Source organism: Patagioenas fasciata, chromosome 6 (genome assembly GCF_037038585.1).
Source record: "Patagioenas fasciata isolate bPatFas1 chromosome 6, bPatFas1.hap1, whole genome shotgun sequence".
NCBI lineage: Eukaryota > Metazoa > Chordata > Aves > Columbiformes > Columbidae > Patagioenas > Patagioenas fasciata.
This window is the reverse complement of record NC_092525.1, coordinates 48,409,309-48,432,675: the sequence shown is the minus strand read 5'-3', so window position 1 is coordinate 48,432,675 and position 23,367 is coordinate 48,409,309. Positions and strand designations below refer to the sequence as shown.

Sequence of the window (23,367 nt, the reverse complement as noted above, 5' to 3'; positions counted from 1 at the left end):
GAACACAGCTCTGGGGCAAGACCCCCTGAGGTGGTGTCAGAACAAAAACTGACCCACACTCCCACCCCAACCCCAGAGAGCAAGAGCACCAGGGACAGGTGGAGAAACAGGGAAGGACACTGCAGTGCTACCAGAAAATAAAGCAAGGACAGAAAGGCAGAAGGGCACGCTGTGGAACCTTCTCCTTACCCGGCTGTGCTGCTGCCACTCACATAGTGACACTGTAGAGCAAGTACTTTTAGCACCTTATTTGTGCACCACGTTCCAGGAACCCTTCCCCTGGAGGTCCAGCTGCTGAGGTGGAGACTGGTGACCTGGACCCCATTGCTTCGGGGCAGAGGCTCTGCTGGGGAGGAGAGGAGACCAGGGGTTTGCACTGGGAAATGTGTCTGCACTGCAGGGGATGTGAGAGAGGTTTCTAAATTCTGTTCCCAGCATTTCTGGTAACAGTTAACTCTCCCTGCCCATGTCTGTGCTGCCTGCAGCTGTGCCTCTGTCCCTGGATCTGCTCCCTGTCAGTGTCACAGACCCCGTCCCACCCGCTGTGTGCTCAGCTCTGTCCTGCTCACACCTCCTGGCACTGCCCAGGGGCAGCTCTGTGCGTGCAGGGTCTCAGGAGCAGCTCAGACAAGTCCTAACGAGAACTGGGGTCTCAGTGTCTTCTCCAAAGAGAGAAATAAATCCCCATCTCCCACTGCACACCAGACAACCAAGAGTGGAAAACTGAAAGCACAGACTCCTTCCCTTGCAGCTGTTCCTGTCTTGATGTCCTTGTTCAGAAGGACCCTCTGCCATGTCTGTGGGGTTGATCTGGAGCTCTGAACAGCCCTGACCCACACAGCACCCTTCAACCCCACAAGCTCCCTGCCTGCCCTGCCGGGGGTCGCTCCTTCCACCCACAGCTGCTGCCATGGGATCTCCCTGGGCAGGCTGAGCGCTGACCCTGGCAGGCGGCAGAGTCCCTGCCCCGGCACAGCCCTGGGGTGCAGGGACCCTGCTCTGCAGGACAGCCCTGGGCACCCCTGGGTGCACAACTTGCTTCTCAGATTTTTTAAGTTGCTGAAAAAATCCCCGTCCTTACAGATTCCATCAGCTGTGCCTGTGCCACTTTTAGGAGAAGCCACAGATACATTGCCCTGCACCCAGAGACTTACCATGGCAAGGGCTGCAAAGGTTTCTCCTGCAGTGAGCTCTCAGTCATCCTCCCAGTCCTGACCACCTTTAATCTCTCTCTGCCTTGCTCGTCTCCCTGAGATCCCCAGGCAGAGCCCTCAGCCCTGCTGCGCTGTGCAGAGGAGCTGCTCCTGGGCAGAGCTGTCTCTCTGCAGCGCTGCCGCTTGCCAGGAGCTCCCTCTGTCCCAGGAGGCCAGCCCAGCTCAGCAGCACAGGAGCAGCCCAAGGCACTTTAATGACCCCTCTGGTGGCTTTGGTGCAGAGTCCATGAATCTCAGACCCTGAGGGCAAGTTGAAGAAGTCAAACTCAGATCTAAACTTCAAAGTTTCTTGTAATGTTAATGAATCCCATTGAGGGACACAACTGAGAAACCATCCCCAGGGCAGCTGGGACAGAAAACTTGAAGCAGAACAAAGGGTAAGCAAGTGAAAGGTGGCTCTGATGCTGAGTAAACCTGAATGCGTTTCATTAACCAAAGGGCCAAGCCCTAACCCCCGCCCTGGGAAGTCAGATCCTGTCCCTCCCGTGTTGTCCTGGGCCCTTCCTGGACAGTGTGATGTGGGGCTGTGCAAGGCCAAGGGCAAGATTATGGTCCCACAGCTCCCAGGTTCCTGGCTGGGGACAAGGAGGCCATGAGGCCCCTGTACTGGAAGGACAAGGTGTCTCCTCACAGGCATCAGAGGTGCAGAGAACAGCCATAGCCAAGGGGAGAAGGAGCTCATGTCTGGTGGGGGCTTTCAGCCTCTTTACATCCCTTGATCATCTCCACCACAGCCTGTCCTGTGCTGTGGCATCCCCTGCACCTCTTTCCCTGCAGGCTGCAGACATCCCCCCTGCTACCCCACCTTGCTCTTGTCTGAGCATCTTCCTTCCTTTGCTGAGATCTCTGCATCCTCCCCAGCTGTTCCTTGAAGCACAAAGCCCTGGGCTGATGCAGACTCCCTCTGCTGACCTGCTCCACCACAGCACTGCCCTTCCAGTCACATTCCTTTCTGCTGCACTTTGGGCCATTATTTCTTTCTCACGCTCTTTCCCACTATGCAGAAAACCTCCACCACCTCTGACACCACCCTTCAAGCACTCTCAGGCTACTCCTGCAGTGCTGCAGCCTCCCCAGCGCTGCTGGGCCAAAGCAGCCCAGGTCCCTCAGCATCCCACACCATGTGCACAAGGTGCTGAACCTGCCTTGGCAGAGCCCTGCACTCTCCAGTTCCTCCCTGCTTCTCCAAACTGGGAAGCCGCACACTGGCACACCCCCGTGTGTGTGGGGTCACACCAGTGCTGAACCGAATGGGATGAGAACTCCAGGTGTCTGGGTCCCCACGCTCCTCCTCATGCAGCCCCGTGTGCAGCTGCCTTGTTTGTGGTGAGCGTGCACCACGGGCTGGTGTGGGGACCTTGGCGTGTCCAGGCCCTTCTCCTCGGGGTCACTGCTCAGCGTGTCAGGTCCTGCTCTGTCCTGATGCATGACGTTTTTTTCCTGCCCTGTGCATCTGTGATGGTGGAACCCCAAATTTTCTCAAGGTCTGGACTCTCCATTTGCTGCAGCTGTAGCTCCTCCACTTGTTACCAGGGCAGAGACCACTCGCCTTGGGAGTCCCTTGTGCCACAAAATATAAGGGGCCCCAACCTCCAGGACTCTCAGAGCTTTCTCAGGGGTGACTGCAAACGTTTTTCCAGGTCTGGACTCTCCCTTGAATGAAGCTCCATTTGATCAGCTCTTAATGTTTGCCTGTAGATGGCTTATCCTGATGAGGCTGTTTCTCCCAACATAACACCATGAGGAGTTTAGGGACAGTATAAATACCATCCCCTAAAGAAACTGTTTGGTCTTGGCGGTCTGATACTCATAATGCCTGAGGTCTGGAGTTTCTGAAGTTTCCCTTTGTGCAGTAGGAATGGGTGGAGCTCTGCCTGGGGACAGAGAATATCAGCTTAAGGTTGAGTCAGCATGAGAGGGCAGAACAACATGGGCGATGTTGTGGTGACTGGACATCAGCTACAGACTCACTGATGAGGGAGACAAATGAAAGAAGCCTCATGTTTTCAGGGCCCTGTACTTGTGGCAGGCCTGAGATATCCCAGTATCTGCAAGGAACCAGCCATCCAGGAGGGGCTGGAGCTCATTGACAACATCTTCCTGACACGGGTGACTGAGGAGTCAGTGGGGTGAGGTGCCCTGTGAGACTTCACACTTACAAACCAGGAAGAGTTGGTCAGGATGGAACAGTCAGGGATGGGAAAGTGGAGCTGAGGCTCCTGGGAGATGATCACAAGGCAAAGAGCAGGATTTCAGGAGAGCAAGCTTTGGCCTGCTGAGGGACCTGCTTGGGTCCTATGGGATATGACCTTGGTGTCTGCAGTGCTTTTCTCTCACCTTTCCTCCCTCCTCTCTCCCACCTGCTGTTGTGCAGCATTTTTTACCCTTTCTCAAATACAATATCACAAAGATGCTGCCAGCAGCACTGAGTGGCTCAGATTTGGCAAGGAGTGGGTCCAGCTGAAATCGACTCTTTCTGACATTGCTCAAACTCCTGTTGTCCTCTTAGAGAGGCGACAACTGTAGCACAGCCACACTCACCCCCTGTTCCAAGACTATGTAAATCCAGTACAGGGTGGCAACGTGTCAGATGTTACAAACTACTTGATCATGGAGAAGAAATGGAAAAGATCTTCTGTCAGCAACCTGACAAAGTCTTCTGTCAGTGAGCAGGTTCCTGTGGGGAACTGTAATTGCCCTGACTTTCACTGGCCAGGCAAAACAGTGGGTGACAGCAGTCCAGGATGTTGAGTCATCTTCTTGACATGGCTGCCTGGCCAACAAGGATGATGCTCACCTGGTTCTGAAACTGGGAAACAAGAAAGAGCTGGTGAGGGATGTGAACATCAGTGTCCAGCTTGGCTGTTGTGACCAGGACACAGTGGGGTCCCAGGCACCAGAGAGGAGGGAAGAAGGCCAGTAGCAGAGCACAGGCTGGTGGAATCCAGAGAAGTCTTGAACATAACTGAAGAACACCCAGGAGTGGATGAGGCTCAAGTCAAGTGTTACTTGAGAAACTCAGACAAAATTATAGAACAGGAGATGGGTCATTTGACCAGGTCCCTGAACACAAGTATCACTGTGCACAGCACCTGCGATTCCCAGGAACACCCACCTCTCGGTCCAGAGGAGTGTGACTCCTCTTGAGGTGTCCTGGTCTGTCTCCTCACCCACGTGGTGATTTAGGTACCCGCTTTTCCGATATATTCAGTCTTTACCAGGAGACACTCCAGATCAATATGAACATCAGACTGCTGAAACCACCCGTTCTGGGAAGGGAGGGAAGGGTGAGCAGGAAATGAAATAGAGGAAATACTGCTTTGTTGCTGTTTATTATGGAAATGCTCACTGTTTGGCTGTTTCTGAAATCCCCCTAATCATCCGCACCAGACTTGAAGCCTTTAGGAAAGTGATCACAGAGCCTTGGCTTGTAAGAGCACTTTAGATGTTAGTGAGCCCTCTGCTGCCGTGATCCCGAACTGCAGGCGCTGAAAGAATGAAGAAACCTCTGATGAAGTGAAAGGCAGAAGCAAAACCCAAGTTCTGTGGGTGTGTGGGACCCCACGAAGGGCCATCACTGACACAGCTGTGAAGGAAACAACCAGTCCAGGTCCCTGTCCCTGGAGGCTGGTGAAGCAAAAGCCTTGAGACACTGGTTACGGGTGGGGAAGTTGATGTGGAAGTGGCTCTGATGCCATGTCAGCCCTTCATGTCTATTTACCATCAGGATGGCTGGGCCCTGACCCCAGAACCAGACCAAGGAGACCCTTTCTGTCTTATATTTCTCAGGCTCTGCCAGTGCTCACTGTGAGGGTATTTGTGTTTTGGGGGTGTGTTTGGTGCCAAGTGCTGTTGCTTTAACCACAAGGCTCTGGTTTTCTGACGATTTGGCAATGACTGTGAGATACTGAAAACCCATTCAGCTTCTTTCATACACCTGGCAATGGTCATCAATCACCTAAGCTGTCCCAGTCCCAAACTTGCTCGAATCCTCAATTTGGGTCCATGCTCCAGCACTGAAATGCACACGTTCCTTCTGCTGCTGCCCTAAAATCAAAAAGAAAAATCAGTCTATTCCACATTAGTATGACCAGCCCATGCTCTTCAGGTCTTCTTCTTTAACACACTTACAGCTACATATGGACCACTCTCTTCCTGCACTCCCATGTGTCTCACAAAGCTTTCACTCTTGTCGTTCAGTAATGGGCCAACGCTCCAGGAGGCTCCATCCAAGTGTGGGCAGTGTAAGAGAGGAGCAGAGCAGGGTCAGCTCATGGGCCGTGGCTGAGCACAAACACCCCAGCAGCAGCCATTCCCCATCTCCCAGGCACAGCCATGCCCGCAGTATGCATATGACACTGCCATATATCATTAGTCCAAAAAAGCCTGCCTTCTTTCCAAAATCAACAACAATCTTTCTACCATTCCCCTTCGACCCCCAGATATCAGCCGCATTTGACTTGTGGCTCAGACATGGTTGTAAGGATTTGCTGAAGTCATCAGCCGTCACCCTTTACTACCCCACATCCCCTGACCCTCTGCCACACCACACATGGCCGGTCACTGCTGCTCAGGGCCTCACGCTCTACAGAAGAGGCCTTGAGCTTCTTGGCTCTTCCTGGTGCTTGTTATAATCTTCCTCACTCCCTCCAGATCTCAGGGTGAGATTTCTTGTTCATGACAGGGCCTTTGTAACCAACTCTTACAAAATGGTTGTCCTTCTGTGATCATCTGTGCAGAAGAAATGATCACAGAAAAGCACCAAATATGTCAAATCTGATGCCGAGTGAAACGCAATAAAACCTTGTTGAGCCAACCCCGTAGCTGTGTCTTTCCAGCAAGGAGTTTCTCCTGAGAAAGGGATCCAACCCCTGCCACTCTCTGCAGAGGCACATGAGCAGTGTCCATGCACCTGGGGACACAAAGGGTGACTTTTGCAAGATCACCCTTTATCTGAACCATTTAGATCTGTACCTGTGGATGGGGTATCAAGCCTTATAGTACAGCAGAGACTGGAGTTCTGAGCTCTCTTCAACTCCATGTGTGACAGTCTGTAAAATTAATTAACCCAGTGAAAAAGTTGCTTTTGATTCTCTTCACAGCCTGAAGCACCACATGGCTCAGGAGACAATCCAGGATACCCAACCAGCACTCACATGCTCTGCACTTAAAGTTCAGGTGTTCCCAGGAATCTCGGCAGACACGTCACGCTGATATCTGGGTTCAAGGAGCTGGTCAAGAGCCTCGTCTGCATTTCTGTAACGATGGCTTTACTGCCTGGCTGATGTGCAGACTCTGTACATGGATGCTGACACCTCTTGAGCAACCTGCTCTGAAAGGATGAACAAGGTGGTGTTTTCTTTCTGGAAGGGTATTAGGACAGCAAACAAGAGGAAGCTGGGTTGGAGGAAATGAAAAAGGATACAAAGGTTGTGATTAGGGCTGTTTATGGTTACTTGTAAAGCAGCCTTGCGCCTCATGCGAATTATTTCTGTGATCAGAGGGAACCTGAGAGCTTTCTCCAAATCAGAAACATGAAGGGGAAGGAAGGAAGGACAGTGTCATTCAGTCTCTAAGGCACCTCAAGAGGTGTCTTGACCAGCCTCCTCCTAAAAGCAGGGTCAGACCAGATCAGTGAGGGGTCTATACAAACACATCGTGTTAACTTTCTGAGGTAGAGTGGATGCACACTGCTGGGAAACAGCTTCCAGTGCTTGACTGTCATCAGGAATGGAAAGTTTCTCCCTTTATCTGCTATCCTTCTAAGCCAAACCATCCAGATTGCCTTTTACCCATCTACTTGCACACTGACACAGACCATAATATCCTAACTTGGGCACAAGCACATTGTGGGGGATGACGCTGAATGCCTTGCTGACTTCCAGGTAACAGACCATCAATGTTCTCCCCACATCCACAACCCTGTCCTTTCCTCACAGAAAACAGAGGATGGACAGGCACAACCTGCCCTGGGTAAACCCCGTCACCTTCTCTTCCAGACACCCAGAAATGGGGTCCCAGTGGACATGTTCTGGGGCACAGCCCTTAGTTCCCCTGCTCACCCATTGGCCATTTTGAAAAGTGCACACACTGTGTGAGAGCTGCCAGTGGTCAGGGAGTCCCCCCAGTCTCCATGAGCTTCACAAGATGGTGGAGAGTGGCCTCCCTGTGACATCGTCCTGCTGTCTTAGCTCCTGGGATGCTGCCCCTGCTGTCCCATAGACTGGAAAGGGTTGTGTTAGTTCCAGTGATCCCTGACTTGATCCCCATCCTCAGCTGATTGTTCTCCAGATTCCTGTCTCCAGTCACACAGTCCTGGGACACATGCGGGTGAAGATGGAGGACAAGAAGACACAGGGATTCTCACCTCTTTCCCTTATTAAATTCATCAATAGCCACGCAGTGTCTTTGTTTCTCCTTTAACTGTCCCTGCAGTAGTAACAGCTCATTATGGGAACTTGAATTGCCTCACAGGTCCAGACTGAGTTCTGATCTGGGCTGTTCTGTGCTTGGAGGCTGCTGTCCTAGCAGACCAGATGAACTCACTTCTACCACCCTGCCTGGCAGTTCATTCCATCCGTGTTAGCTCTGTCTGCAGCACTGGCAGCTCCAGCTCCTCCAGGCAGGTCCCTGGCTGAGGCCATTGCCTCACATCTGGGCTGAACCACGCCAGCTGTGGCACCAGCCCAGCTCTGACCTGCCACAAGAAACCTGGTACCAAGTGTCCAAGAGCCCATGTGTGCAAAGGCTTTGCTTCAGAGCACAGACATGACATGGCCAAAGACTGATGAATGTCCCTTTGCACCTAAGAGTATAAAAGCAGAACAAAATGCCTAAGTTCATTCAACTGAAGATATTTCTCCCCCAGTTTGCAGAAATTAGATAATTTGCTGTAGCATTCCTTGTGTCCTATGTAAGGATGGGACAAGAAAATATGATTCTCATAGTGATTTATTTTTTTAAAACTAAATATACAGTACTGGAAAGAAGTGTCTCTGAAGAGGAGAGAGAATCAACATCACTGATTACTTCAACTTTGAAGTTGTGCCCCTGGAGCCCCAGAGGCATGTGGAGGGAGCCCAGAGGGGACAGAGAAAGGGACATGAGGGGCTGTTCCTCTGCTGCTGAGCTGGGCTGGGCTCCTGGGACAGAGGGAGCTCCTGGCAAGCGGCAGCGCTGCAGAGAGACAGCTCTGCCCAGGAGCAGCTCCTCTGCACAGCGCAGCAGGGCTGAGGGCTCTGCCTGCAGCACTGAGGGCACAGGAGTCAGGCACAGAGAGGGGAAAGGCAATGTAGGTGGCTGGTTGCTGAGGGCTCATTGAGAGACAAATCTTCACAGTCCTTACATGGTAAGTCTCTGGCTGTTGGACAATACTGCTGCATTTCCTAGAGAGAGACCCTAAAGATGATACATCCCACAATTTACAGGATCTGTCAGGTCTCTCTCACAGTATCTCTGCTGTAGAGAAGAACACACTCCAGAGCAGGGCTTCCCTGTGGCATCATCAATGGGAAAGGGCATCATGGCACCTTCTGCTGAGGGTGACTGCAGGGGGAGCTTCCAGGGGTGCCCAGGGCTGTCCAGCAGAGCAGGGTCCCTGCACCCCAGGGCTGTGCCGGGGCAGGGACTCTGCCACCTGCCAGGGTCAGCGCTCAGCCTGCCTGGGGAGATCCCAACAATACTGAGGGGAGAAGATGTCACATGAAAGAGCAAACACTATAGGGCAGGAAATGTGTTTCTACTGCGGAGAGGGTGCTGTGTGGGTCAGGGCTGCTCACAGCTCCAGATCACCCCAAGATTTTTCCAAGGGGATGCCTCAAGGACAAGATCAGTGCAAGGATTACCAGACAGAAAAGGATTTTTACTGAGCCTGTCTTTTCAGTTTCCTATCCCAAGGGGTGGGGGTGCAGGAAAGGATAAAGTAAAAATGAGCTCTCATGCTTAGACAGGTCACTGAGACTCCTGAACTGCAACTGTGAGTATCAGCACATCTGCCAGAAGGCTCATAACATCCCTTCACCACCCCTCTGCCTGTGCACAGCACCTGCATCACCTTTGCTGGACCCCTTAGCCTAGTCTGACCTGTCCTGTTTTCCAGCCTGCAAACAGGAAGATGCCCCCAGGCAGTGCCCTGTGAACAGGCAGGATCTGTAAGGCCGGGGGAGGGCACAGAGGGTGGGATGGGGTCTGTGAGCACTGACAGGGAAGAGACATGGAGAGGGAAACAACTCCCAGGGGGAGAATGATCAGAAATGAGAGGAAATCAGGCCTGGAATTCTATGGGAGGGAGAACAGAGAAAAGTCCCTGTGATCCCCTGCAGTGCAGATCCCTCCTGTAAGCACCCCCCTGGCCTCCTGTCCCACCCAGCAAAGCCTCTGCCCTCAGGGCCGGGGGCTCCAAGGCATGAAGCAGCTCCTGTGCAGCCAGAGCTCCAGTTCCTCTGCAGAGCACAGGGGCTGAGAGCAGCTGCCCGGCAATGTTGGTGTCTGGGAGGTGGCTGCACAGCTGGGGAAGGGTGACGCTGTCTGAGTGCCCGGCTGCCTCTGCCCTGGCCTCTCTCACACCCACCCTCACCGCATTGTCCTTCTTGCTCCCCTGCTCTGGGTCACTGCTGTTGGGATCTTGTTCTTGCTGCCAGGCTCTCTGGGGATGGCAGTTTCAGCTGCAGAGTCACAGCCTGATCTTGTGGGTCCTTTCCTGCAGGTGTGTCCATGGGAACACGTGTCCCAGCTTTGCTCTGACCTGTGGAGCTGTGGGCAATGCAGTCTGTGGGGCTGGGGAATGAGGTGAGTCTCCCTGAATCAAATGCCATCCTTAGAATTCTTGACTGTCTCGTTGAGATTTCCTTCCTAGCTGTGAGGTTTCCTCCTAGAATGCAAACCTGTCCTACAGCATCCTTGTGTTATCTGAAAGCCCCATGGAAATGCACAGAGATGCTACAACAGCAAAAATGTTGTTGAGTTTGTGAAATGAGCCGTGTGTCCAGGGCTAAATGTGGAGTGCCGAGACCTTGGGAAAGGGTGAGCCATGTCATGGTCTGAGTTGGCTCCCTCTGCTCTCAGCAGTGCCTGGTGGCTTTTCAGGGTAACATGGGAGTGTGATCAGGCTCCATCTCAGAAAGGTGCCAGCCCAGGGCAGCTGGAGCAAGACAGAGGGACAGAGCAGCTGCCCTCACTCTGCACTGACCCACAGGCATCCTCTGGTCTCACAGGACTCGCTCTGTTCTCGCTGAGTGCAGCAGAAATGCTGAGGGTTTCTGACACCCAAGAACACTGCCCAGGGTGGGAGGGCAGAAGGAACTGTAGAAACCCCGAACCTCTCCAACTCAGTTTCTCAGGCCTGGGGATACAGATGCTGACAGTCCCTTCTGCACCAGGAGCGGTTCCAGCTGACAAAGCTGAACCCCAGGACTGGCCCCTGCCCACCCAATCACACAGGGTCAGGCTGACTGCTCAAGAGCCCCTGGCCAGAGACCCTGCTCTTCATTGCACACTCATCAAGCACCGACGGGGGCTCCAGCCAGCACGTTTTCCTGAAAAAAGAAAAGTGTCTCTTTGTGGGAGGGTCTGTGGGAAATGCCTTTGGTTTGTCCCAGAGTAGTTTCATCTAAACCATCACTATATTTTGCTCCTTGCACAGGTCCTCATGCCCACAGGCAGCAAATGTCCAACAGCAGCTCCATCACCCAGTTCCTCCTCCTGCCGTTCACAGACACACGGGAGCTGCAGCTCTTGCACTTCTGGCTCTTCCTAGGCATCTACCTGGCTGCCCTGCTGGGCAACGGCCTCATCATCACCACCATAGCCTGGGAACAGCACCTCCACACCCCCATGTACTTCTTCCTGCTCAAACTCGCCCTCCTTGACCTGGGCTCCATCTCCACCAGTCTCCCCAAGTCCATGGCCAATTCCCTCTGGGACACCATGGCCATTTCTTATATGGGATGTGCTGCCCAACTGTTTTGCTTTGTCTTTTTCATTTCAGCAGAGTTGTATCTTCTCACTGTCATGTCCTACGACCGCTACGTTGCCATCTGCAAACCCCTGCACTACGGGACCCTCCTGGGCAGCAGAGCTTGTGTCCACATGACAGCAGCTGCCTGGGCCACTGGGTTTCTCAATGCTCTGCTGCACACGGCCAATACATTTTCACTGCCCCTGTGCAAGGGCAATGCCCTGGGCCAGTTCTTCTGTGAAATCCCCCACATCCTCAAGCTCTCATGCTCCAACACCTACATCAAGGAACTTGGGCTTATTGTGGTTAGTATTTTAGTAGCATTTGGGTGTTTTGTGTTCATTGTGGTGTCCTATGTGCAGATCTTCAGGGCCGTGCTGAGGATCCCCTCTGAGCAGGGACGGCACAAAGCCTTTTCCACCTGCCTCCCTCACCTGGCCGTGGTCACCCTGTTTGTGAGCACTGGCATGTTTGCCCACCTGAAGCCCCCCTCCATCTCCTCCCCATCCCTGGATCTGGTGGTTTCTGTTTTGTACTCACTGATGCCTCCAGCAGTGAACCCCCTCATCTACAGCATGAGGAACCAGGAGCTCAAGGAGTCTATAAGGAAACTGTTGATTGTTTGCTTTTCAAAAGCAGTAACAAACTGACCTCAATCTTCTGCATGTCACTTGCAATAACGTATTACTTGTTCAGCCTGAGTTCTGTATGTTGTTGTTTTTGTTTTGTTTTGTTTTGTTTTTTTGTTTAGTTTTGTTTTGTTTTTGTTTTGTATTTGTTTTCTGTTTGTTTTTTGTCTTTTGTGTTTGCTTTTCTTGGTTGTATTAATGCTATCCACAAGAAAAATCATTTGTCTTCTTATGGCTGTGTCCATGTCTACCTGTCTAGTGTGTCCCGTCGTCTTTGTGTAAATAAGCACCCGTACTCTTTATGTGTATGAAATGAAATAAAGGACCCCACACTGACTTGTTTGCCCAGAATCCTCTCTCTGAGATCTCTGGAGCTGCAGAAGCCATGTCTGTGTGCTGAGGGGGAGTGAGTAGGAGCCGCCCTGAGCTGGGTCTTCCTCCCATCCTGACCAACATGAATTTGCGGACTCACCCCACGGCCCTGGACACCACAGCCCACTTGCTCTGCAGTGCAGCACTGTCAGGTTGGGGCTATGTGGAGGGTGCAGGAACAACCAGACAGCTCAACATAGCTCTGTTCCCTTGGGAAAGGGCTCTGTGGGGAGATGGGATGTTCCAGGAGAAGCGTGTGGCACAGAATGTGTGCAGAAAAGACATGGAAAGAGAAACCCTTTGCTGCAGGTGGCAGCTTGGGGCAGGTGGCCCTGGCACTGTGGCAACAGGACCTTCCTGAAGATCTCCGAGGCCAAATGTCTCATGCTGTCCTGGGGAGCAAGTCTGGACCTGGGTCTGCAAGCTGCCTGGGCTGAAGATCTGCTCAGCATGCCGACTGGATGAACATTCTCGGTGTCCTTCATTCTCACTGGTCCCCACTGCTGTGGCACCAGTTCCAGCATGGCTGCTCTGCTGGGCTCAACTAGCAAGAGGGCAGGGGGTGGCACAATTGAGGAGGAGGTGGGAGGGCTGAACTGGCAAATGCCCCAGAGAAGAAAACACCAGTGAACAGCTGAAGTGTGTGAGTGTGCAGAGCTGGCACACAGCAGTGTCCTCTGCCAGCCAGGCCTCCTGGGAGAGCCCTGAAGGACCAGCAGAGCAGGGTCTGGTGTGTGGCCATGTTCATGGGACAAACTGGGGAAGTGTCCCCAGGACAGTCATCACAGACCAGCCCCTCAAAACCACCATTTCCTTCACTGGCTCTTCTCCCCAGCTGAGAGAGGTTGTTCATCTCTCAACACAAGGACACTGAATGAGTAGGTCAGAAGTCAATGTTTCCATTGTACAAATGAGATATGAGTGGCTGGGAAGTGGCTGGAGGAAAGGGATCTGCGGGTGTTGACTGATAGTTGCTGAACATAAGCCAGAATGTTCCCAGGTGGCCAAAAAGGCCACCAGCATCCTGGTGTGTAAAAGGAATAGGGTGGCCAGCAGGACTAGAGAAGTGATTGTGCCTCAGTGTTTGTGTTCTGAGTGCTGGTGAGGCTGCAGCTTGAATCCTATGTTCAGTTTTGGGCCCCTCATCATAAGAAGGACATCGAGGCACTAGAGAGAGTGCAGAGGAGGTGACGAAGCTGCTGAGGGGCTGGAGCACAAGTGTGATGAGGAGCATTTGAGGGAGCTGGGGCTGTTCAGCCTGGAGAACAGGAGGCTGAGGGGAGACCTCCTCACTCTCTGCAACTGCCTGAAAGGAGGTTGGAACATGGAGGGTGTTGGTCTCTTCTCCCAAGTAGCAAGTGATGGGACAAGAGGAAATGGCTGCAATTTGCACCAGGGGAGGTTTAGATTGGATATTAGGAAAAAATTCTTCCTGGACAGGGTTGTCTGGTGGTAGAACAGACTGCCCAGGGCAGTGCAGGAGTCACCCACCCTAGAGGGGTGTAAAAGACATTTAAACGAGGTCCTTAGGGATGTGGTTTAGTGTGACAGCTGGGTTATGGTTGGACTCAATGATCCCAAGGGTCTCTTCCAATCGAAGTATTCTATGATTCCATGATTCTACCTCACGTGAGAGTCCACAAAGCCAACTCAGTTGTGGACACTGACAGAACCCTGACATTTCTGTGTGTGACTCTGGGAACAAACCCCACTGACCCTGTGAGATTCATCTCAACTGCCCTGGACAGGCTCATTGCAAGTGCTCCTGTCTGTTACGCCACCCTTGCCTGTGATTCTGGATTGCGCTTTCAAAATGACAGTGCAACTGAGGAGGACCTGGCATCTGTCAAACCCATCTTCAAGAAAGGCAGGAAGGAGAATTGGAAGAATCACAGGCTGGTCAGCCTGCCTCTGTCCCTGGGAAGGTGATGGGACAAGTCCTCCTGCAGCCATCTGCAGGCACTTGAAGGACAAGAAAGGGACTTGTGTACCAAAATGGGCAGGGGAAAGAAAGACATGTTATGTGTATGAAATTGTGCCAGGCCTTGGACATGGTCCCCCCTGGTGTCCTTAGAGCTGGACTGGTGCTGTCTGGACTGAAGAACTGGATGCTTGGTGGGAAGTTCACTGAAATATCAAGCCCAAATATAATCTGTGATGCAGTGTCCTCTGCTCAGTTACTTGTGCCATCCCTCAGTGACCAGCATTTGGGCCGAAACTGCTGGAAGTCTTTATTCTCCTTTCTATGATGTGATGGAGATGACACAAAACTGAGTGGAGATCTTGAACAACCTCACTTGGTCAACATGCTTTGAGAAAAAGAGTGAAACAAGAAGATATTCAGGGATGGAGATGTTCAGGATGAAGATGTTCAGGAGGGTGATGGGTGGGTATGGTATGATGAGGTCACTTGTGTCTCAGGAATTCATAACTGAGTTGGAAGGGTACGGCTGTGAAGGGGACAGTAGGGTCAGTTCTGTGTCTGGAGGGGACAGGCCAGCAGCAGGGACATGGCTGAGAAAGAACCTCTGTCAACATGCCCACAGAGGGCTTGGAGCTGGGTTGTCTAGGCTGACAAGGCTGGAAGGCACTCAAAGAACCCAGGTCTCTGTCCACTTGGCCATGGCAGTTGTCTCTGTCACGGAGGCCCAGGAGAAGCCATGTTGTCCTCATGGCACTGGGACCTCGCTGCCTCCTTGCAGCCCCATGGGGAAGCTGGAAGTTGTTGCACCAGTGTTGTCCTTCCCTCAGCCTTGCACTCCCAGGGTCCCAGGAAGAGCCCTGAGCCGTGTGTTCTTACATCTCATCTGTACAATGAAAACATGGACTTTTGACCTAGTATTTAATAGAATCATAGAATGTCTTCAGTAGGAAGGGACCCACAGGATCATAAAGTCCAACTCCCATCCCTGCGCAGGACAACGACGACAGTTCACACCGTGCATGTGAGGAGATTGTCCACTCTCTTTTTGGCCATGGCACACCATCGACTCCTTGCACCCCCATGGAGTGTCACACCATTGCCCTGCACTGGGCATCACACTCCTTACATCCCCAGGAAGAGCCCTGAGACACATGTGAGGGACAGGATCTCCCTTCCTAGGGGCAGGGGCTCAAGGCTTGGCCATTGTCCTTCATCAAACAAACCAAGGTGTTTCTCAGCATCAGAGCTGCTTCACTTTGCCTTTGCCTGATGCAATCACTGCCTCCAATTATCTGCTCTAACAAGTCCCTGGGGAGGCTTTGTCAGTAACAGCCCTCAGTGGGGCCCATTAATGCTTGAAGATACTTTGGAGTTTGCTTCTGACTTGGACTTCTTGAGCAGATTCTTCAGTCTGTGCTTGGTATCTGTGGTTTATGGACTCAGCACCAAATACGCCATGGGGCTCATTAAAACACAGAAAGCCCTAACAAGCGATGTTTCTTTCTGTAATATTCTTCATATCCAAAAGACTTGTAGAACTAATTGGAATGGTTTCAGTGGGACACTCAATGATGAAGATTGCAAATAAGATTTCATAAAGGAGGGTGTTTTCTTTCAAGGGTATTTTCTGTCATTTTTCAGTGTATAGAAGAAGTGACAGCAGCATTCTACACTGGACATTGATCCCGAGGGTCTCCTGAAGACATCTGCACAGGCAGGAGAACAGTCCCTTGAGGCTGGACACTGTATGGACAACCTCGCTCCTCACCCCCCACCGCCAGTCTGTAGGTTCCCTCATTGGCCACCAGAGACTGCATCACTTTTCCTCACATCAGACTTCTCCACTGAGCTCTGCAGGAGATGCTGCAGCTCCTGTGCACCAGCTCCACCTGCTCTCCTGTGTAAACACTGCACAATTTAATAAACAGTAAAACACTTTCCTCAGTTTTGTGTGTAAGCTGGATCTGATGAGGTCCACCATCCACAAGGCACATCCACACAAGAACTGGTTTTAGACAGAGACATAGGGAAGGATAGATACAAACACAATTAACTTGCTGTGTGCCATGTTAATTAGACCTCTGAAGCCTGGGGTAATTTGTAACTTCCTGAGGCTCAAAGCAGAAACCACACAGTGGAGAGGCAACTGAATGACCAAAGAGCAAGTGGAGGAGGAAACCTGAGAGCACTGGGAAGGGCGAACATCCAGACAGACTGTTGGAAAGTTGTCCTTTGACATGGACATTTAATCAGGAGAGGTGGAAACTGCTGAATGACGAGGGAGATTAAATAATAGTGTGTTGGTAATAGAAGTACAGGGGAAGACCGATATTTCTTCTCCTACCTTTAGCAGTTTTTCAAAGAAATAAATCCCCCAAAATAATTAAAAAGAAAATAAAAAATGTTTAATATGTAAAAATGTAACATGTGCCATATGAAAAATTAATATGTAAAAAGCTATCCACGTAGCTGAGGACATTTGTGTTTTATATCCATTTCTAGTTGTGGAAAACACTTTCCTTTTTGAAGAAAATAACCCCCCAAAGACTTTAAAAAATGGAAAAGTACATTGAAACCTTCCTTGGCTTTGAAACTTTGTCTTCAGTTCATATTTTAACTTTCATTGACATTAACTGACATCGGATGGACCTGCAGGCATGAAGCCAAGATCATTTTGTGTCTTGCATAGAGCCCCATGCCCTCTAAACCTTCCCTGCCCAGGACTCCTCACACTTTGCCCAGAGCGAGTCACACTGAGGTGTTGGCTGGGTTTAGATGTTGGTTTAGATGGTCACCTACAGCACAGGTGTGTTCATGTCCCTTAATCATCTCCTCTGCTCCCATTAGAAACAGAGCCCAACATCACAATGGGATCATAACAGAACTGAGGTTGAAGGGACCTCAGCAATCTGCAGTCAAACCTGTCAGAAACTGGGTCAGAACAAGGTGTTCAAGCCTTCATTCAATCAGAGATTGAAAACCCGCAAGGACAGAGGCTGCTCAGCCTCTCTGGGTGACCTGCAACAGCACTTGGCTGAGCTCCCAGGGCAGGGGTGTCAAATTCATTTTCACGGGGGTCACATCAGCTTCACAATTGCCTTAAAGGGCCGAATGTATAAATGTAGGAGTAGTTAAATTTATACAGTCCTTTAAAATTATGTTCTGCCATTTGAGGGTAACCATGAGGCTGATGTGATCCCTGGTGAAAATGAAGTTGACACTCACCTCCTAGGGAAAAAGCTTTTCCTTAAGTCCTGGCTGAACCTCTCCTCTTTCACCTGCCACCCATTCTCTTTTGTCCTTCTGCCACACACCATGGTGAAGAGCCTGGCTGTGTGTTCTCTATGATCTCCTTGTTGGTATTGACAGGCTGTGATGAGGTCCCTGTCAGCCTTCCCTTCTCTGGGCTGGACGAGCCCAGCTCCCTCAGCCTCTCCCCACAGGCCAAGTGCTCCAGTTTCTGGCTGTCCTGAGGCCCTTTGCTCAACCCACTCCAGCTTGCCAATATCTTTCCTGAATTGGGATCTGAGATCTGGATGGACTATTCCAGAGAATCCCTTCCCTCCACCTCTGGCCGAGCGCCTGGTGACACAGTCCAGAGTGCTCCTGGCCTCCCTTGCACCAGGGTACACGCTGCCTCCTGTCCAGCTCCCTGCCCACACAGACCTTTCCCACAGCTGCTCCCAGCCAGGCAGCCCCAGCCTGTGCCATTGCCGGGTGAGTTCCTTACAGGGGCAGACACTGATGCTGGTCCTGCTGAGGTTTCCTGAGGGTCCTGCTAAGAAATATTCTCCTCCTTGAACCCTTTGAATAGAGGCCTGGGAGATGTTTCAGTAAAGACCCAGGCACAGGAGTCATTGAGTCCCTCAGCACTAGTATCAGTGTCTGCTGTTATTGAATTCCCCTCCCCACCCCGCAGCAGCTCTGTGTTTCCCTTCTTCAGCCGTGGTCTCTGACACAGTTGTTGAAGATCTTGGTTTTGCTCTGGACTTTTCTTGCAGCCACCAACTCCAGGTGAGCTTTGCCTTTCCCAAAGTCATCCCTGCTCAGCAAAGCTAATGCACATGAACTCCTTGTCTGTACCTGTCCTTGCTGTCACCCCGGCAGCTGCTTTGTGGCCCCTGCCTCCACCTTGTGCTGTGACAGTCCAGCCCTGCTGCCCCACAGATGGACCATGGTGCAGGCTCAGCACAGGACAGGGTGCATTCGGGATAGGGAACGGTCTCCTGATGTGATGCCCACATCAGTCCATGGTGCCTTGTCACCCCATGGCCTTTCTGTTAGGCAGCCTCTCCAAGCTCCTGGAGAGGTCGTGTCACCCATGGGGTCAAAGACGGTCCTGTGCCAGGCTCTGCCAGGGTCTGGGCCAGGAGAGAGGCTGGGCAGGGGTGGCCATTCCCTGAGACAGGCCCTGAGCCCAGCAGGTTGATGGACATGGCCTCACAGGGAACCTCACCCATAAACCTGAGCTGAGCGGCCAGTGCTGGACATGGCCCACAAGAAATGATGAGTGGTTGGGTGGTGACAAAGGCCCTGGGCCACCTTCCTGGTCTGTCTATGACACCAAGGGCACAGAGCAGCCTTCCCTCTCCTGCACCTGCATGTCTTTGATCCCTCACACAAGCCCTGGCTCTGCACCACAACCCCTGGTGTGAGTCTTCACCCTGCATGGCCATGCAGCACGAGATACAGGCTGATGTTTTCCTCTCCCAGGTCCTTTCCAGCCCAGCCCAGCTCCTCGAGACTCTCCCACCTCCCCTGCCCTCTCTCTACCCCCAATGCCCTTTCCCCAGCAAAGCCCAGTCAGGACTGGTCCCACACCAGTGCCCATTGCAGGTGCTCTGGGCACTCACCCCACAGCCTCTGCCCCTCTGAAGGGCACAGCAGCTCCTGGGGCTCAGGGAGGAGTCAGCCCAGTGGTGCATGAACATGCATGGCAAAAGGAAAAGGAGGCACCTGTGTGTCCTTTTCTCTCCTCTCCAGCAGATCCTGAGAGGTCTGCAGCCCCTCCATGCCATCCCCTCTCCCCAGGCCAGCACAAAAGCCCTGGCCCCTGAGGTCCTCAAGAGCTCTTACTGCTCCAGGCACAGAGCAGCCTTCCCAGAGCTGGTGCTGCCAAGAAGGTGTTTTCATTTCCCATTTCTTCTAACTATGTGAGGCCAAAGATTGATGAATGTCTCTCTAGACTGAGGATATAAAACCAGAATAAAATGCCTGAACTCATTCAACTGAAGATATTCCTCCCCCAGCCTGGAGAAATTAGATACTTTGCTGTAATATTCCTGTTGTCCTGTCTAATGATGGGACAAGAAAAGATGATTCTCATACCGATTTATTTTTAAAATGAAAAATACAATGCTGGCAAGAAGTGTCTCTGAAGAGGAGAAAGAATCAACATCACTGATTACTTCAGGTTGTTTCAAAGGACGTGCCCCTGGAGCCCCAGGGACCCCTGGAGGGAGCCCAGAGGGGACAGAGAAAGTGACATCATGGGCTGCTCCTGTGCTGCTGAGCTGGGCTGGGCTCCTGGGACAGAGGGAGCTCACGGCAAGCGGCAGCGCTGCAGAGAGACAGCTCTGCCCAGGAGCAGCTCCTCTGCACAGCGCAGCAGGGCTGAGGGCTCTGCCTGCAGCACCGAGGGCACAGGAGCCAGGCAGAGAGAGGGAAATGCAAACTGGGGTGGGAGGATGCTGAGAGATCACTGAATGAGAAATCTTCTCAGATATTAAAGCTGTGGCTGCAGGGCATTGCATCTGCAAATCTTGGCAGGATCTCAGAGAGCTGTCACATTGCAGAGCCTATGAGAGATGTAAGTACAACTGTCAGAGATTCTCTGATCAGAGGAGAGGATGTGCTGCAGAGCAGGGATTGCCTTCTGCACTGTCAGAGTGATAAGACGTGAATGCTGTGTTGTCCCCAGGATGGCTGTGGGGTGTAAATGTAAATGTGCAGGCAGGGGTGCCCAGGGCTGTCCTGTAGAGCAGGGTCCCTGCACCCCAGGGCTGTGCCGGGGCAGGGACTCTGCCGCCTGCCAGGATCAGCGCTCAGCCTGCCCGGGGAGATCCCAACAACACTGAGAGGAGAAGCTGTTGGGGGAAGGAGTGACTCCCATCAGGTCAGGGTCCTTCTGCTGCTGGGTTCTCCGTGTGACAGGGCTGCTCACAGCTCCAGCTCACCCCCAGGACATTTGCAGAGGTTCCTTCAGGAGACACTGAGGCAGCATTTATCTGATAGGGAAGATTTTAAGGTTGGAGGTTTTTTGATTCTTCGTTGGGTGAGTGGGCAGTGGGAGATGGGAATTTATTTCTCTGTCCTGGAGAAGCTCCTGACACCCTAGTTCTTTTTAGGAGTTCTCTGAGCTGCTCCTGAGCCCCTGCACACACAGAGCTGCCCCTGGGCAGTGCCAGGAGGTGTGAGCAGGACAGAACTGAGCACACAGTGGGTGGGACAGGGTCTGTGACACTGACAAGGAGCAGACCCAGGGACAGAAAAACAGCTCCCAGCAGGGACAGCTCCAGGCAGCAGAAACACAGGCAGGGAGAGGGAGCTGCAACCAGAAATGCCATCCCCTGCAGTGCAGACACATTTTCCAGTTCAACCCCCTGGTCTCCTCCCCAGTAGAGCCTCTGCCCCAAAGCCATGGGGTCCAGGGCATGAGTCTCCACCTCGGCAGCTGGACCTTCAGGTGAAGGGTTCCTAGGATGGGGTACACAAAACAGGTTGTAAAAGCACTTGTCCTATAGTGACATCATGTGAGTGATAGCGAGCACAGCTGGGCAGGGAGAAGGTTTCCCAGCATGCCCATCTGCCTTTCTGTCCTTGCTTTATTTGTTCTGTAGTACTATCATTTTCTTCCCTGTTTCTTCACTTGTCCCTGGTGCTCTCACTGTCCAGGGTTTGGGTGGGGATGTGGGTCAGTTTTTTCTCAGACACCAACACTGGGAGTCCTGTCCCAGAAGTATCCTCAGGGAAACTAGATGCTGAAGCTACTTTTTTATACTGTGAAGAACCATGTCATTCAGTTGGCAGTCAAGTAGAATAGGCGGAATTTTTGCTCATTCAGGGAGGGGATTTTCTATGAGAAATGACCTTTTTTCTTCAGAGACGTCTCACCTAAACTGTCACTGTCTTTTCTTCTTTGGACTGATCCTCAGCAGAGGCAGCAAATGTCCAACAGCAGCTCCATCACCCAGTTCCTCCTCCTGCTGTTCACAGACACACGGGAGCTGCAGGTCTTGCACTTCTGGCTTTTCCTGGGCATCTACCTGGCTGCCCTCCTGGGCAACGGCCTCATCATCACCACCATAGCCTGGGACCAGCACCTCCACACCCCCATGTACTTCTTCCTGCTCAACCTCTCTCTCCTCGACCTGGGCTCCATCTCCACCACTGTCCCCAAGACCATGGCCAATTCCCTCTGGGACAGCAGGAACATTTCCTACACAGGATGTGCTGCACAGCTCTTTTTTTTGTTTGTTTTCTGTGCTACAGCAGAATATTTTCTTCTCACCATCATGTCCTACGACCGCTACGTTGCCATCTGCAAACCTCTGCACTACGGGACCCTCCTGGGCAGCAGAGCTTGTGTCCACATGGCAGCAGCTGTCTGGGTTACTGGGTTTCTCAATGCCCTGCTGCACACAGCCAATACATTTTCGCTACCACTCTGCAAGGACAATGTCCTGGGCCAGTTCTTCTGTGAAATCCCCGAGATTCTCAAGCTCTCCTGCTCACACTCCTACCTCAGGGAACTTGGGCTTATTGTGTTTAGTGGATCTTTAGCTTTTATCTGCTGCGTTTTCATCCTGCTGTCCTATGTGCAGATCTTCAGGGCCGTGCTGAGGATCCCCTCTGAGCAGGGACGGCACAAAGCCTTTTCCACCTGCCCCCCTCACCTGGCTGTCATCTGTCTGTTTGCCAGCACCTCCTTTTTTGCCCACCTGAAGCCCCCCTCCATCTCTTCCCCATCCTTGGACCTGGTGGTGTCTGTTGTATACTCACTGATACCTCCAACGTTGAACCCCTTAATTTACAGCCTGAGGAACAAGGAGGTCAAGGATGCCCTGAGGAAACTAATGGTGGGATGCATTTCAAAAATAATAAAGTGTTCATCATCTTCTCTTTAACAGATAACAGCTTTAATGTAACTCATTAGAGGCCCAGACTTTTGTGTGTGTGTCTGTTGGTGGCGGTTTTTTTTTAATCAGTCATGATATTTTTGTCATCCTCTTTCTAACTCCTTGTCTGCTTTTCTTTTCAAACCCACTGGCTGTGTAAATATGGAGCCATGCTCTCTGTGTATTTAAAGAAAATAAATGGCTCTGCAGTGGCTTTTTTTTTCTGTGAGATTCCTCCTCCAAGGCTTATTTTGAGCTAGAGGGACTGTCTCTGTGTCTATGGGTGTAGGGAAAGGTGTCCAGCCTGGCAGCACTGCCAGGGAGCACTAGCGCTTGGCCTTCCAGAGGTCTTCTTGTTCCACTTCCACACTCTCCGTCTCATCCCTTGTGTTGGTGCAAGGCCTGAGTGCTCTGGCAGCTTGGTCCCCGTCCTGCTGTGTGTCAGTGCTGTGACCACACGCAGGGACAGTAATGGGCACTTGTGTGACAGAACTGGCCTCAGAACAGCCGTTCCAGATAGAAAGGTGATCTCCTCAGGGAAGGGCCTGAAGGTTTAGGTCTTCTTCCAAAGATTCTCTCAAGAACATGCCCATTACAGTGACTGAGAGATTGAAAAAGCTAAAAAATATAGGCCTGTAGGTTTGGGGCATTCAGCAGCATCCTCTCACAGCCAGGCCTCCTGAAAGAGACCTGCAGGACCAGCAGAGCAGGGTCTGGGCTGTGCCCGTTTGCGCTGGACACCCCGCGGAAGCTGTCCCAGGGCAATTGTCATGGACTGGCCCCTCACAACCACCATTTCCACCACTGGCCTCTCTCCCCAGCTCACAGAGATTGTTCTTCCCTCCATGGAGGAACACTGAATGAGCAGGTCAGAAGTCCGTGTTTGCATTGTTCAGATGAGATGTGAGCATGCACATCATGTATGTGAGGTGAGATGAACCCAAGTGAGCACAAACACCATCAGCTGTTCCTGGGGGTTTCATGAAGGCCTGTGGGACAGACAGTGTCTCGAGGTCACTTGGAAGTAACAGCCAATGGGAAACCACCCACTGGGATCTTCTTCCTGAATCTGTGATCCCCGTATCCATTCCTCACAACATGGGACATCTCAGCTGAGTCCAGAGTAGGGTGACACATCACAGGGCTGAGGTGCCTC

General features: G+C 52.0%; 1 protein-coding gene across 1 annotated transcript; it reads left to right on the top strand.

Moving 5' to 3' along the window:
* The first annotated feature begins 21,260 nt into the window (after positions 1–21,260).
* LOC136116266 (olfactory receptor 14J1-like) lies at positions 21,261–22,220 on the top strand. The gene has a single exon (XM_065862463.1). It carries the CDS (start codon positions 21,261–21,263, stop codon positions 22,218–22,220), a length of 960 nt encoding a protein of 319 aa, XP_065718535.1.
* Positions 22,221–23,367: the final 1,147 nt, after the last annotated feature.